We start from the raw sequence: 13,588 nt of genomic DNA on the forward strand, positions 1-13,588 counted from the left end.
GGGCAGAGCCACAACTTCAAGCAGAGGATGAAGCCCCCATGCTTCTAGGCACGGAAAGGCTGCCAGGACCCTCTTCCCACTCTCCTTTAATGCACTCAGCTGTCATCACTGCACATTTTGCAGTGCCCACTCATTCCTGTGCGCTGCAGAATTGCTGACCACAAGACCACAAGGACAGAGAGTCCCAGCAGAGCCAAAGCAGCTACTTGCTGACCCACCTCAGCTTGCTGGTACTGAGGTGCACAGCATACAAACCCCAAGCAGTTGCTTGGGAAGCTTGGGTAGAAAACAAGTGCACACAATTTCCTGCCACATGCAAACCCTGCACTAAGGTTTCCTGGCCTATAATTTTAGTACCAAATTGCTTTTATATTAGTGCTATAGAGAACATTTTTAATCTCAAGTTTGTGTTTTCTGTGAAGATAAGCCTTCCGAAGAGAGGGCTGTCCAGGAGATAACTGTGGCACCCACTAAGAAGTGAAGCAAAAACATCAGCCACCACTTTCTTGGGATTCTCATCAACAAAGGTGACCAGCTGTTGTTCCATAGTCCTGAGCTATTGGGACAATTCAAGCATGCCTTGCTCTCCTCTAGCTGCCTCTCCTCTGCCTGTGTTCGAGGTCTCTTTTCATCACACTCAGTGTGAGGCAGACACACAAACAGCATCAAGGTGCCCCATCCTATGGCAGGTGTGTACTAACATATATACTGACATGGGATGCTCACAGCATGTATCTCGGGTATTTCCATTAAAGGTCTGCCTGGTGAGCACATGAACACTGAGAAGTTCAGTGGAATTAACAGACTTCCCCCAAAACTGAGGGGAATTAACTTTCTAGATCTTGGCCCAGCTGGCCACAAATTCAAGCCTTATTTAAGAGCTATCTTGTATCTTTGGTGAAGATCATCAGCGATTAACCCACTAAGTGTGAAAAAAGAAGACTAGGCTGTAGTTAAAAATAACATCACTTCCACTGTAGCATAAAGTGAGCAATTTAGTAAAATGGTTGAAACATTTCACCCTGGGTATACTCCTCCTCAGAGATAAGGATTGTCTGGTAATTGCTTGAAAAGCAGATACAGGGAGAAAAAATTAAAGGAAGAATCAACATCAAATGTAAGATGCTTGGTTGAACTTGAGAAACGCTCCAGTAATAGCTGCAAGCATTCAAATCGAAAAATGCATCCTTACTTAATATTATTGATTCCATGTCTGGAGACAAACCCACAAAATATTGCATCCAACTTTCTGGAGATGCTAACTAGAAGGTCACAGATGAATGAGGCCAAAGTCATTACTTTGTTCAAGCCATGAAACTCAAAATGGAAAAAAAAAAATCTGTTAAAAAACTTGTGGTGAGATCACCTTTGCCCTTGTATAAAACAACATATATATTGTATTATAACCTGCTTATAATGAAGTTATGATCCTAGAAGTCTTCTTCTTAGAAGTCTTGGCTTATTGAATTTGAGAGGTATTTAAATACCGACTACAAGAGAGTCAGGATTTTACCATGCAATTTAAATCCAAGCATTCAAAATGCTTCTTATGACCATGACCCATCCCTTGCTTTGGTTTGAACGTGAAGGGCTGGTACTCTTGACTGCCATTTCGTTGTACTTTTACAAGGGGTGGGAGATATTCACAGGAGTTATTCTCCATCTAAGAAAAGACATTTAGCAGTCAAGGGAGGAAGACAAATTCTGGAAAAAAAATCATCCAGATCTAAGTTAAGTTTCGCGTTCAAAACCTCTTGTTCACTACTAAGAATAGAAAGATACCATGGAGGTCAAACTTTCCTGATATATTCACCAAGGCTATGTAACTGTATTTGCATGTTATGCTGAACACAGCAAGTGAATAAAAAGGAGGTCTTCAGTTAAAGTACAGCACTGCCCTTAACAGAAGATCCTCTGTAGAAAGACAATGAAATCACAGAAACAGTGGAAGAATAAAATGACATTTACATGAAACACAAAACATGAGATGAATATTTTCAGGTTGCAAAATGCTCTCTTCTCAAGCACACATCCTGTGCAGGACTTTATTTTTTTTTTCACATTGGGACTAATCAGGTCGCGAAAGCACATATCCTGGAAGAGGATTGCATCTGAAATTATAATTGTATGTTGGCCATTGTTTTCAGTTAAGACAGAGATGTGAATTAAACAGCATTATATGCAGCAACGAGGAGGAAATTAAAAGTACAGGTTAGAAGCAAGAAGCAATCTTTTCCTGACTGCAGGGCTGGAGGAAATGAATGCTCTGTGACTGCCCCTCTGGCAGTGCTGGGTGCTAAGGACTCTATGAGCGGTAGGTTCTTTTGCTCCAAGAACCACCTGAGCCTGGCACCTGGCCTTTCCTACAGACCATAGGCTGTAGTTAGGAAGGGACAACAGCCAGAACAAATAGTACCACACACGACTGGTAAGTCACATGTGAAACATCCTTGTAACTGTTTACAGACCCTGTTGAGATGGCTGTGCTTTCTAGAAATAACTGCCATACCTGCAAAGCACTCATTTCTGCTTCCTGTCCCCCCAGCTTTGTGCTTTGTGAACTGTCATGGCAAGAAGGGTAACGTTGCCATTGCTCCAGCTTCTGAATTAGCTGTGCTTAATTCTCCTGACTAAAGCGAGGGCAAAAAAAAGTAAAGTTCTGCATGTTTTACGTATGGGGCACAATTCAGGAGGCATACTGTTATGTTTCCCAAAGAATCCAGCTCCTCACTTTTATTTCAGGATGATCTGACACAACTGAAACATTTAAAAAATGCCAGCTTTGGTATAAGTATACATTTTTCATCTGTATCTGTTTTTCCTAGGAAAGATATTTTCAGATTTTATCCTAAAAACCAATATATTTTTAATGTAAAATATAATGCAGACCAGTGCCATCAGCAGAAAGCCACAGGACTGGAGGCGATAAACTTTTAACATTATAATGGGAATTTTTTTTATGCGTATGCAACATGTCTTGAGTTTCTTATTCTCCTTTTTAGGAGCTTGGCTTTCTGCAGAGAAACCTAAATATGCCACAGTGTGAAGATTAGATTGTGTTCTGTGTATCGACGTACACTGTCATTTCTCCTTAGCAACACCTACCACCATTGCTCTTCATGTAAAGGTATTTCATTTGCTGAATTCAACCTGTCAACTGTAACAAATATATCCTAATCCCATTATATGCATCACAATTCACTAACAGCCACGCAGGAGCCACCAGGCCTTTTTCTCTTTGATCATCCCAGATTGACACACTGGCCAAAGGCGAGAGCCAGGACGTCTGCTGAGACGCGGAGAGACAACCTGCAAGCCACAAAACCCGTGCTCTACACATTCAATATAAAGGACACTTGTTTCATAAGTGCCTCAACTTCTGGTTTACAGAGTTCACTAATGTCACAAATGCTTTAACATCCACTATGTTCCTTTAGCTCTCCATTTCTATCTGTGCTGCCGTGCCATCTTGGATCTCTTAGTGGCATCATTGCTGATTACGTGGCTGTAATTGTGACCTAGTAATTGTACTCATCTAATTTACCTGATCAGCATTAATTTAGGTATTGACTTCTTTTCTGAAGAATCTAATATTGCTGTGTGGTCATCATGGGAAGAGATGACAGAAAAGAGGAGCAGAAAACAGAGCAAAACTCAGGCACAACTCCTACAATTAAAAACTAGAACAGAATATTAAATTTTGAACAATATACCATTAACCAAAGATTCTGCAATATTTTGTTTTGAATTCCAGGAATGAATCTACTGAAACCCTCTCTTTACAGAACAGTAACATCTTATTTTAATGTTATTTAAACCTATATATTATATAAAATATATATCTTCCATGCTCTTCTGTACTGAGGGACATGGTTTAGTGGGGAAATATTGGTAGTAGGTGGATGGTTGCACTGGATGATCCTGGAGGTCTTTTCCAACCTCGATGATTCTGTGATTCTGCTTTATGTGGATTGGAAGGATAAAAGTTGAAGTACCTTGGAAATTTTCCCTTAAAACATTTCAATCTGGTGAAACACTGCTTCATGCACATTTTTGAAGAGGGGTTCAAGTTCCTTTGGAAAGTTTCTAGATTCCCTTAGGAAATTTAAAAGCAGCTGTTTGTACAGATAAAAGTTTTTAGGAAGCAAATGTGAGCATTTCAAGATCATCAGCGGATTAATGTCTTTATTTGGGTTTGCAAACAGAGTCTTTCCAAGGGACAATGAGACGCTGTGCAGACAGACTGCGACTGCAGATTTGTTGGAGCTATCAGACAATATTGAATGTCTCCTGTGCAAATGCTGAGAGCTGTGAGGCTCTATTGGCTTCACTGCGGAAACAGGCCGCAAGGAATGAGATTTGGGGGTGGATTAGAAAAGAAGCACAACATTCCCTTATCACAAAGCAGCTCAAAAAATTGAGAGTTCCATTCAGATTGAAAAGAAAACTGCTTTCCTGGCTGTGCCATCAGAGAAAATATTGACTAAAATAGATGCTAAAATATATGAAGTGTTCAGACTTGTTCTTGTGACTGGGTTGAAGATATCATGTATAATCAGTTTTAATTTTTTCGTTTATGACAAAACCCAGAGCTGCATGGTTTGGATTACGAACATAGCAGGAAAAGTTTTCCTTTATTTCCTCTCCCCTTATACAAATTGCTGTTTTGACAACAGTCATTAAGGGAACAATAAGAGCGTGTTTGTTTTTTTTTGGCAGTCGGTTTTGAAAACCACGACCTTAGCAAGTCCTTTAATAATTTTGGACAAAATAATGAGTCAATGAATTACTACAGCCATTTTGGTGCAAATTAGCTGTTTTCAAATTATACATGTACATGAATGGCCTCACTCAGAACTGAAATACGGCCAAACTTGCTCAGCTGCGAGGTTCCAGCCACAGAGACAAACAGCATAACTCTGTTGGTTGAGTAATCCTGGACAGGAGAGTAAGGTGAAGCCCTTCTGCAGTCGTTTCCATGGTATCTTTAACACCTACATATAACAACTAGGACATTGGTTGCTAAAGTCTCATTCAAATAAATCCCACAAAGTCAATTGCATGGAACTCAATTTATCTACCTCGAAATGAAGTTTGCTGGGATTTGAACCTGTGGCTTCAGGAAAAAACAGCCACTTCAAACATGATGTGCAAATCACTCAGCCATTCTATCAGGCTTAAGACATAAACAGAAAAATGTGAGACCATAAGCATGCATATACATCTCTAAATCTATACATATATAGCTGTACCTACATTTGCCTGAGATTCATCATGCCCATTGATTTCTGCTAATTCCTTGGCGCTTTTTAACTGCAAAGAGTAAACAAAACAAACAAACAACAACAACAAAAAAAAACACAAAACAGAACAAAACAAGCACATTACTTGAGTATTTCACACAGTTATCTTTGATTTATTTGAAGGAGTGTTTTATAAAGCTTCCAGTGAGAAAAACAGATGGAGCATATAATTCTAATGAGATTTTGCTCAAACCATTTTGAAACCCACATACTTAAGGCTTGATAGGTTGGCCAAAAAAAAAAAAAAAGAAGAAGAAGAAAGGAAAATAATAAGACTGGGTCATTATTTTTTAAATAATAAGATTAGAAAGTAGTTTCAAGGCATAAAAAGTGTGCAGAATTGGCTCTCAGGAATAACAAATGATTTCATTTCCCATTCTTGTCCCTATTAGTTTAAACTTTACAACATTTGCAAGTTGCCATCAGCTAAATAGTGTTTTGCTAATGATTACTTTTGAATGATATATTTTGAGCTGTTTAAGATGCCAAAAAATGCTACTGACTGTATTTTTCCTTCATGAGGATGCATATAAATAACTGACATGGCTCCTGGGTATGATGGAAAAGGAAGTGAAGTACGTCTCTTTTATTTAACCACTGGCAAGAAGAATCGAGGAAATGCTGCCAATTTCAAATTTATGACCTGGTCCACAGCATTTTTTCCTCCTGAACTGGCTTTTGTGGGGAAATCCGGGATTACATGGGTGATTGGAAAAGTCATTCCTGAGAGATTTAAGGAGGGTCCTAGCTCATGTCTTGAGCCACAGTGAATATATAATCATTCATCCTGTGATTGAGAAGACCCTACAGCTCTCCTGAGCCTGTGAACCATGGAGGTTTGTACTCTTAGAGGAAGCTGTCAGCACCATTTGAAAAGTGATGTATTTTTTCCAGCTTAATTCAAAGTAGGTACTTGGGGAAGGGGGAAAATGGCAGTCAATAGATCTTTCCTCTTCGTGTCCATCTGTTTTTTTTCCAAAGAATTTGGAATGAATTTAACTGCTGATGATACAGTTGTGACATTGAATGGCAGTAGGACTTAAAATCCAGGTGAATATGGACATTGTTATGTTTTTATTAGGTGTCTGACACAGCAGCCTTGGGCAACTACCACCATGGTATGATTGCAATGTTACTCCTATCATCTTTTTGCTATCTGGTAGCAACACCTAAGCTAGCCATGGATCAGTCCCTTCTCACAGTTGCTAATCTGACAATTAAGGCAAATGGCCATGACCTGTTGTATACCTCATGATGCAAGGCTGTGTGAGCCACTAAACCAGTCCTGAAAGAGAGGGAAGAAAGTGGTACAAAGGACACTTGTAGCCTTTTGCTACAGTCATGCAGCCTGGTGCACAAGCAAACAGAACGTTTGTCAGCAGGATGTCTGACATGAAAACACAGATGTTAGCAAACATATCATGAAAAAAGATTAATGCAATCGAGGCAGGAGCAAAGCACTGTGTGTTTTTTAAAGAAACGTTCGTGTTAACTTGACCCTGCCATATGATTTTTAACACTCATTGTTGGAAGAACACACAGATGAGCTGTGGTACTTGTAAAGGAAAGCTGTGGGCCTTGGCAAGTGGGGGTCATTACTGCTAGGGCTCTTGCTATTCTGGAAAATTTTGGAAATGATTCAGGGTTGTTGGAGAAGCACTCTGGCTGTGCAGCTCTCTTTAGGAATTCTGGCTACTTACAGCCTTAGCCCTAGGCATATTTCAGCTAATGCTCAAGAGAAATGTAGATCCATTGTGCCTTTTTTCCAGCAACAGTTTCGTCTGTCTGCCTAGCATGAGCGCACATTTGATTCGCAATTAGTAGGAGTCTGCAGAGATTTAAAAGCCTGCCCTGGTGGTCCCTACGGTCCCTACTGGAGCTTCAGATTATAAGATATTCCTCAATGTTTCAGCAGAATTTAATTGCTACCAAGATAAAATAACGCCATTCAATTTTGTTATTATTTTGGGGAGCATTTTATAATGCTGTACCTCAAATGCCATGTAGGAATGTAAATGAGATGCAATTAGCTCAAGAGATCTAGTAGATTCTAGTAGTGTTTGTAAAGATGCTGTTGTTACCCAATCCATTCTTCCCTAGGGCTTTTTCTAGCACACATCAGTTCTCATTTAGAAGGTTATCTTTGTAACAATAAATGCTTAGAATGTATATCTGAAAATAAAAGCTTTAATATTTTTCCAGAATGTAAATTATTAGTTTACAGAATATATTGCTCGTAAGATGTATTCAAAGAAAATTGTTAGGTGTGGAACAATGTCAGAGCTTTCATAATGAGCATTAAAAAGAATCTGAAATACACATAATTTACTTGTCCTGATATGTAGATTAAATGTTTAAATGTTTGACATATGCACACATACATGGTGAAAACTCTTACTCATGAGAACCTGCTGAATCTCTGCCATCAAGGCAGTTCAGAACCCACTGTGTTTAAACTGCATATAATGACCAAGTCACAAAATATTTTAGCTTTAAGCTCACGTAGAAAGGACAAAAATACATCTCACAGCAGAGACTGTTCCTATGCAGCACATAGGGGATCTGTGATTTCAGTGTGTCCGTGCTGTGTGGTTTTTATACAACACATTCATTTTGTGCAAACCGTGCCTGCACACAGTGCCTGCACTGCTTCATCTCCAGTTTTACAAATCCAGCTCCAGATTTTCCTTCTGCTGTGGAACTGCCCATCTTACCTTGCTTATACAATAACAGTATTAGCAGACTTCTCAGTGGCACAGAACACCGCAGTATGAAAGAAAGCTAAGAAAAAGAACTAGATTTACAGCTATTTGCTTTTCAAGTGCATTGGTGAACTACTATTTTTAATGCCATTAGGATAAGTTCATGATATCTGCATGAGTGACAAAGGAGATGACAAGCTCTCTGTCTTTAATACTAGTGTTGAAAGAGCTTTTCAGGCATATTTAACTCTCCATTTTTTATTGGAGTGAACATACACTTCACTGACATCTATGTTGAACAAAGTAAGTGGAAATGCTATTCAAGATGTAAATTCACTACTGGATGGCGTAAAATAAGGGTCCATTTTCACTCTGTTCCCTTAAACTCTCTGTCAGCTCTGGCTGCTTTCACAAATGCTAATCAGAGCAGACACGTGGACATGACATAAGGTCGTGTCTTGCTTACAGCACAGTCAGTGGTCAGGCACCTATGGATTTTGGAGGCAAAGCCATGACTCCTCCATCCCCTTAGCATGCCTAGAACAATATTTTTCTCCCACCAGAAGCACTCACCTGTTCCTGCAGTACTTTAAGCATTGCTTGTGTATGCGTTTGCTCTTCCTTGGCTTGCTCCAGCTCTGATTTTTTGTTATTTAATTCTTCCTGGATGCTCAGCAATTGCTGTACAAACAAAAGAAGGTCCTGGTTAGCACTATCTGGATCCAAAGCAGTATTAAACCTTCAGTTTGATAAATCCTCATTTCAAACAACGCTTTGCAGCTTGCTCCTACATTTATTATTGTTGCGTAATCTGTGTCTAAATGGACCAGAGGTAAATTATTTTCATCTGCATCCCCTTCTGCAGCAGTGCTTCACAAGTAGTGCATCTGTTAATGCATATAAAGATATTTGTTACGTTAAAGTAGAAACTCCTGGTACAGTATATCACCCACAGAGGGACTGTCACATTCATCTGAAGCAAAATCTTATTTGTAGAAGTATATGCGGTGGTTTTAATAATACTAGGGTAAACACTATGGCATATAAATAATTTAAAAGCACAGCCTTTTAATATAATTAGTCATTGGCTCAAAGCCATTTTCGTGCTATGCAAAGCAATATTCTGGAAAGCTTTCACGTTGAGTTGCCAAGAAGACAAAAGCTTTCCTTTTTTTTTTTTTTTTTCTAATGCTGTGATATTTTAGCAGACCAGAAAGACTGGCTCCCTCCAATCAATATGTCAGCTAAGAAGACAGCTGATGTGAATGTCAAAACAAAAAGCTATGTCCAAAACCAATATTTAGGAAGACAGTTCTAGGATGTAGGGACATCTTTGAAAGTCCACATCTCCTGGTCCTGGCTAGCCCCATGTTCTGCACTGATTTTCTGTAACTGCTAAGAGCAGGTCAGTTCAGTGGATTTAATTAATCCTGGAATAATAATATGTATTTGTGTTAATGTGATGAATGTTACACATTGCTAAAGAGCTAGAGAAGACAGCCAAGAGATTAGAAATGAGTTTATGTTGATCTCTGTTAGTAATCAAGGAAGGAAATTCTGATTTGCTCAGACAACATATTGTTTTGCTTATACTCCTTTTTAAGGACTACTTGAGTGAGCAATTACTTTAATAACTAGACTTACTTATTTAACCATGTATCTAAGCACCTAATGCTCAGTTTATGCATGTGCTTAGGACTGGTAACTGACTCAAACAGATGTTGCAGGTGTTCAGCATCTTGCTAAATTACAGACAATAAATGTAGAAATAGCCCTTGGCCTTGTTCCACAGCACTGAAAGTCCCAGACATGAAAGGATTCTGTGCCAGTATTGTTTTCAGAGCTGCTTGAAAACACTCAACATTTTGGGATCCAACAGAGTTATTAGTAGTGCATTTCTGGTGTAAGTAAACACCAATTTATGGATTCATTCAGCCACTAACATAAAATCCATGTCTGACTTTATCTTGCACTCTCAGCAATCCAGCTAGGTGTCCTCCTAACCAGGATCTGATCACCACCTCAGACTTGTGTTCATCTTGCCTGCTGGGTACCATTCCCTACAATTTCAGAAGATACAAAGCATTTGCACTGTCAGGTGTCATACACTGTTACACAGGCAACTCTATAGCACAGTTATAGATTTCCAGATGTTTCATAACCTTTTAGCCACAAAGGGACAATTTGGTCACCTTGTGTAATTTCATGTTTTAAGACAGATCATTAACCTTCTCCCAGGATAGTTCTAGTTGATTTCTACACTAAAGAAAGAAAAGATTTTCCAGTGGCTAAGATGGTGTCAGGCTCACCTTGGCAGCTCCCCACTGTCCCTTCTTCATGCCTGCCCTCTAGATTTCTCCAGAAGCTGCAGGGAAGTGCTGGCACTCTCCACCTCATCTTCCCCCAGATAATCCAGGTTGACAAGAAAATGCATCTGAGGTTTTTGTCAACAATAAGCAAAACCTGTGTCAACAGCATGTCTTGGCAGCCAGAAGGGCAAAGTGTAACTTGGGCAGCATTAAGCAGAGTAGAGCTTTTCCTTCTTTGCTCTGCACTGCTACAGCCCTCACCTCAAGTATTTCTTTTTTTTTTTTCCCCCACTGGCATGGGCTGCTCAGAGAAGCTGTGGGTGCTCCATCCCTGGAGGTATTCAAGGTGAGTTTGGATGAGGACCTGGGCAGCTTGAGCTGATAGGTGGCAGTGCTACCATGGCAGTGGGTTGGGATTAAATGGTCTCTAAGGTCCCTCCAAACCCAAACCATCGATTCTATTATCCCAGTGTTTTGAAGAGAAGAAGAGTTTACAAGACAACAGAAAGACAGCAGAAGCCATTTCAAGGGTCACTAGCAGAGGCATCTAAGTTTTGGCAAGAGGATAGGTCACTTAAACGGAGCTGATGAAATGTCCTCTCCTTCCCAACTGCTATCTGTTAGACCTTATACAGCTGGACAGGACAAAGATTGTCACAGAGCAAGGAGTCTTTGCTCTTCATCTCAGATATCTCCATCTCTGATATCTCCATCTCCACTCCCTGAGCAGTTATGTCTCACCTTTGTGGCCAGTCTCTGACAGTTCAAAGGGAGAAGTGAAAATGAATAAGATGATCCAAGGGATGGACAAGGACAGGCTGAAAGAGCTGGGACTGTTCAGCCTGGAGATGAGAAGGCTCTGAAGTGAGCTGACAGGGGCTTTTCAGTCTCTAAAGGAGGAAGGGGACAGACTCTTTAGCATGGTCTGTGGTGATAGAACAAAGGGAAATGGCTTCAAGCTTAAAGAGAGGGTAGATTTATGTTGGATATAAGGAAAAAGTCTTTTTTCCTTAAAAGGCATTGGAAAAGGCTGCCCAGAGATGGGGTTCATGCCCCATCCCTGGAGATTTTCAAGGAGAGGCTGCATCAGGACATGGGAATCTTGATCTAGCTGTGCATGTCCCTGTTCACTGCAGGGGAGTTGGACTAGATGGTCTTTAAAGGTCCCTTCCAATTCTAAGGATTCTATGATTCTGTGATCCTCACATGATCCAGAATTGCATTTAGCTGTTTATATACTTGGGAAGGGAATTCCTTTTTTGCCTCTCCAGGCAACCAGCTAAAACACTGAAATGTCAGATTTGACTAACAACATTTACCAGTGCAGTGCTACAAGCATGAGGGAGTCCAGGGAGAACCACACAAGGGATCCTTTTTGCTCCACAGCCTCTGGAGGAAGTGATTAGGCTTGCCAATCCAAGAAGAATACCACTACCTGCCAGACCAAACCTTCATCTGAATTCAGATATTTCACTCCAGCTTCTGGAAGAAACCCTAGAGCTGTCCTTTTGAACAATATAAACTGCTACCTGGATAATCTTAAGTCCATCTTTGCCACTGGAAAGCCCATTCACTTATAGGCTGAACTTGTTATAATTTCACCAGAAACACTAAAATCATATTTCTCATCCTAACTGCTGTTGTTCTTCTACAGTCGAGTCTTATATATCACAGATCAGCTCACAAACTACTGCTGTTTTATTTTCACATCTTCCACTGCTATCTCCCACTGTGCTTTAGTCTAATTATATCCTTCTCCCTTTGATCCTGACTTTCTATTTTGTGTTTGAGGCAATTTCACACACTCAGAGAGCACAAGGACAGATACTCCCCACTCAGCATCATGGCATTTGGTTTCAGGCCAACTGGGAACAAGAATCCCAGGAAACATCCCATGCTGTTGGTTTGTACAGGTTTTTCATGGGTTTGCAGCTCATACTGCAAGCACTTGACATGAAATAAAACTTTCCAGGAGTCTTAATAGTCATCTTAAACTGTCAATGACTGTGGGCTTACTGTGTATCTCTTGGCTCATATTTTCAAGACAGTAAATGGTTCCCATTTCATGGAGATGCAAAACAGAACGTCTGTAACCAGTGTACCATATTCCCAGTCACTTGTAAGGGTTTTCATTCACAGAACTGGGATCTTCCCATCCAGCCCCGAGTGACACCAGAATTGTTTAAGTCTTGTAATCATTCCCTGGGGACTTAACTTTTTTTCTTTTTCTCTTTCTTGCATTTATCTCTAAAAGCTGCAGAATCTGCTCATTTTACATGGGCCAGTTTCAGAGCTTTTTTTTTCCCGAGTGGTTGATGCCACCAAGTAAAAGGAATTATAACTGCCACTGCCACACAACATATTTTTCCCTTCTAGTCTTAATTTAGGAAATCATGAAATAGCTTTGACTGAAAAAAAATATCAGACCAAGACAGATGATCAGCTTGAAAAATTTCAGCACGAACACGTGAGGTTTGGCAAAATTAGAAGCAAAGGGAAAGAGGATGTTACACTGGCAGGAATGAGGCAAGTTTCATAACAGTGACTGCTGTCATGTCTGCATGTAAACAGACAGCCACTCCATAACGATTGCAATGAATGATACCAAGATGAAGGTATTTAATTATTCAGAATTATTTTTTTCCCACATAAATGTGCTTATTAAAAATTGATCCTATAAAAATATGTTTTTGCCCTTCAGTTTCCTTGCAAGTGCATACTGCGATCAATTAAAATAAAAAAAAAATGTTCTCCTTTATTTTGCTTTTCATGCTGTCTGATCTTGTTCCATCTATTTCACTGCCTCTTCCAGCTCTCCCACCGGAGCTTCCTCCAGTGCCCACCCACCCACACATTTGCTTTCCCACTTTCCACCTGTTGTGTCCTGCTGGCTTGCTTCAGAGCTTCTGCCAACACAGCTATCAAAATAATCCTTACTTCAATCCTGTTTCACCTCTCCGGCCATTTCCTTGAGCCCTGATGTCATCAACTTGGTGGCACAGCCATGTCATTCAGTCAGCAATTCCCCCATTTTCTCAGGTAAAGGACTGACTTCTTGCCAAGCAGCCATGAAATATCTGGCTTATTTATCTGTTATCTCCCAAAGCGGTAGTCCTCAACACAGAGTGACAATTTGGGTTTCTGAGAGTCCTCTGTTCCACCCAATATGGAGATGTTCAAGGTCAGGTTGGATGAGGCCCTAGACAACCTAATACACTGTAATCCTGCCCACAGCAGGGGTTGGTCTTTAAGGTCATTTCCCATCCAAGCCATG

At 40.2% G+C, this 13,588-nt stretch overlaps 1 protein-coding gene across 9 annotated transcripts in view; it reads right to left on the bottom strand.

Annotated features, from left to right (window-relative positions):
- ENOX1 (ecto-NOX disulfide-thiol exchanger 1) overlaps positions 1 to 13,588 on the bottom strand; it is a 365,454-nt gene that overhangs the window by 15,704 nt on the left and 336,162 nt on the right. For 8 of the 9 annotated variants that reach the window (XM_052664568.1, XM_052664573.1, XM_052664572.1 and 5 more), the window contains 2 exons: positions 8,579 to 8,686; positions 5,257 to 5,313 (listed from right to left, as the gene is read on the bottom strand). In XM_052664568.1, coding sequence (XP_052520528.1) covers positions 5,257 to 5,313; positions 8,579 to 8,686 — 165 coding nt within the window. The remainder of the gene's footprint in view (positions 1 to 5,256; positions 5,314 to 8,578; positions 8,687 to 13,588) is intronic. The other variant, XM_052664577.1, reaches the window with a different exon arrangement.

Source organism: Tympanuchus pallidicinctus, unplaced genomic scaffold (genome assembly GCF_026119805.1).
Source record: "Tympanuchus pallidicinctus isolate F22 unplaced genomic scaffold, pur_lepc_1.0 scaffold6, whole genome shotgun sequence".
Classification (NCBI taxonomy): domain Eukaryota; kingdom Metazoa; phylum Chordata; class Aves; order Galliformes; family Phasianidae; genus Tympanuchus; species Tympanuchus pallidicinctus.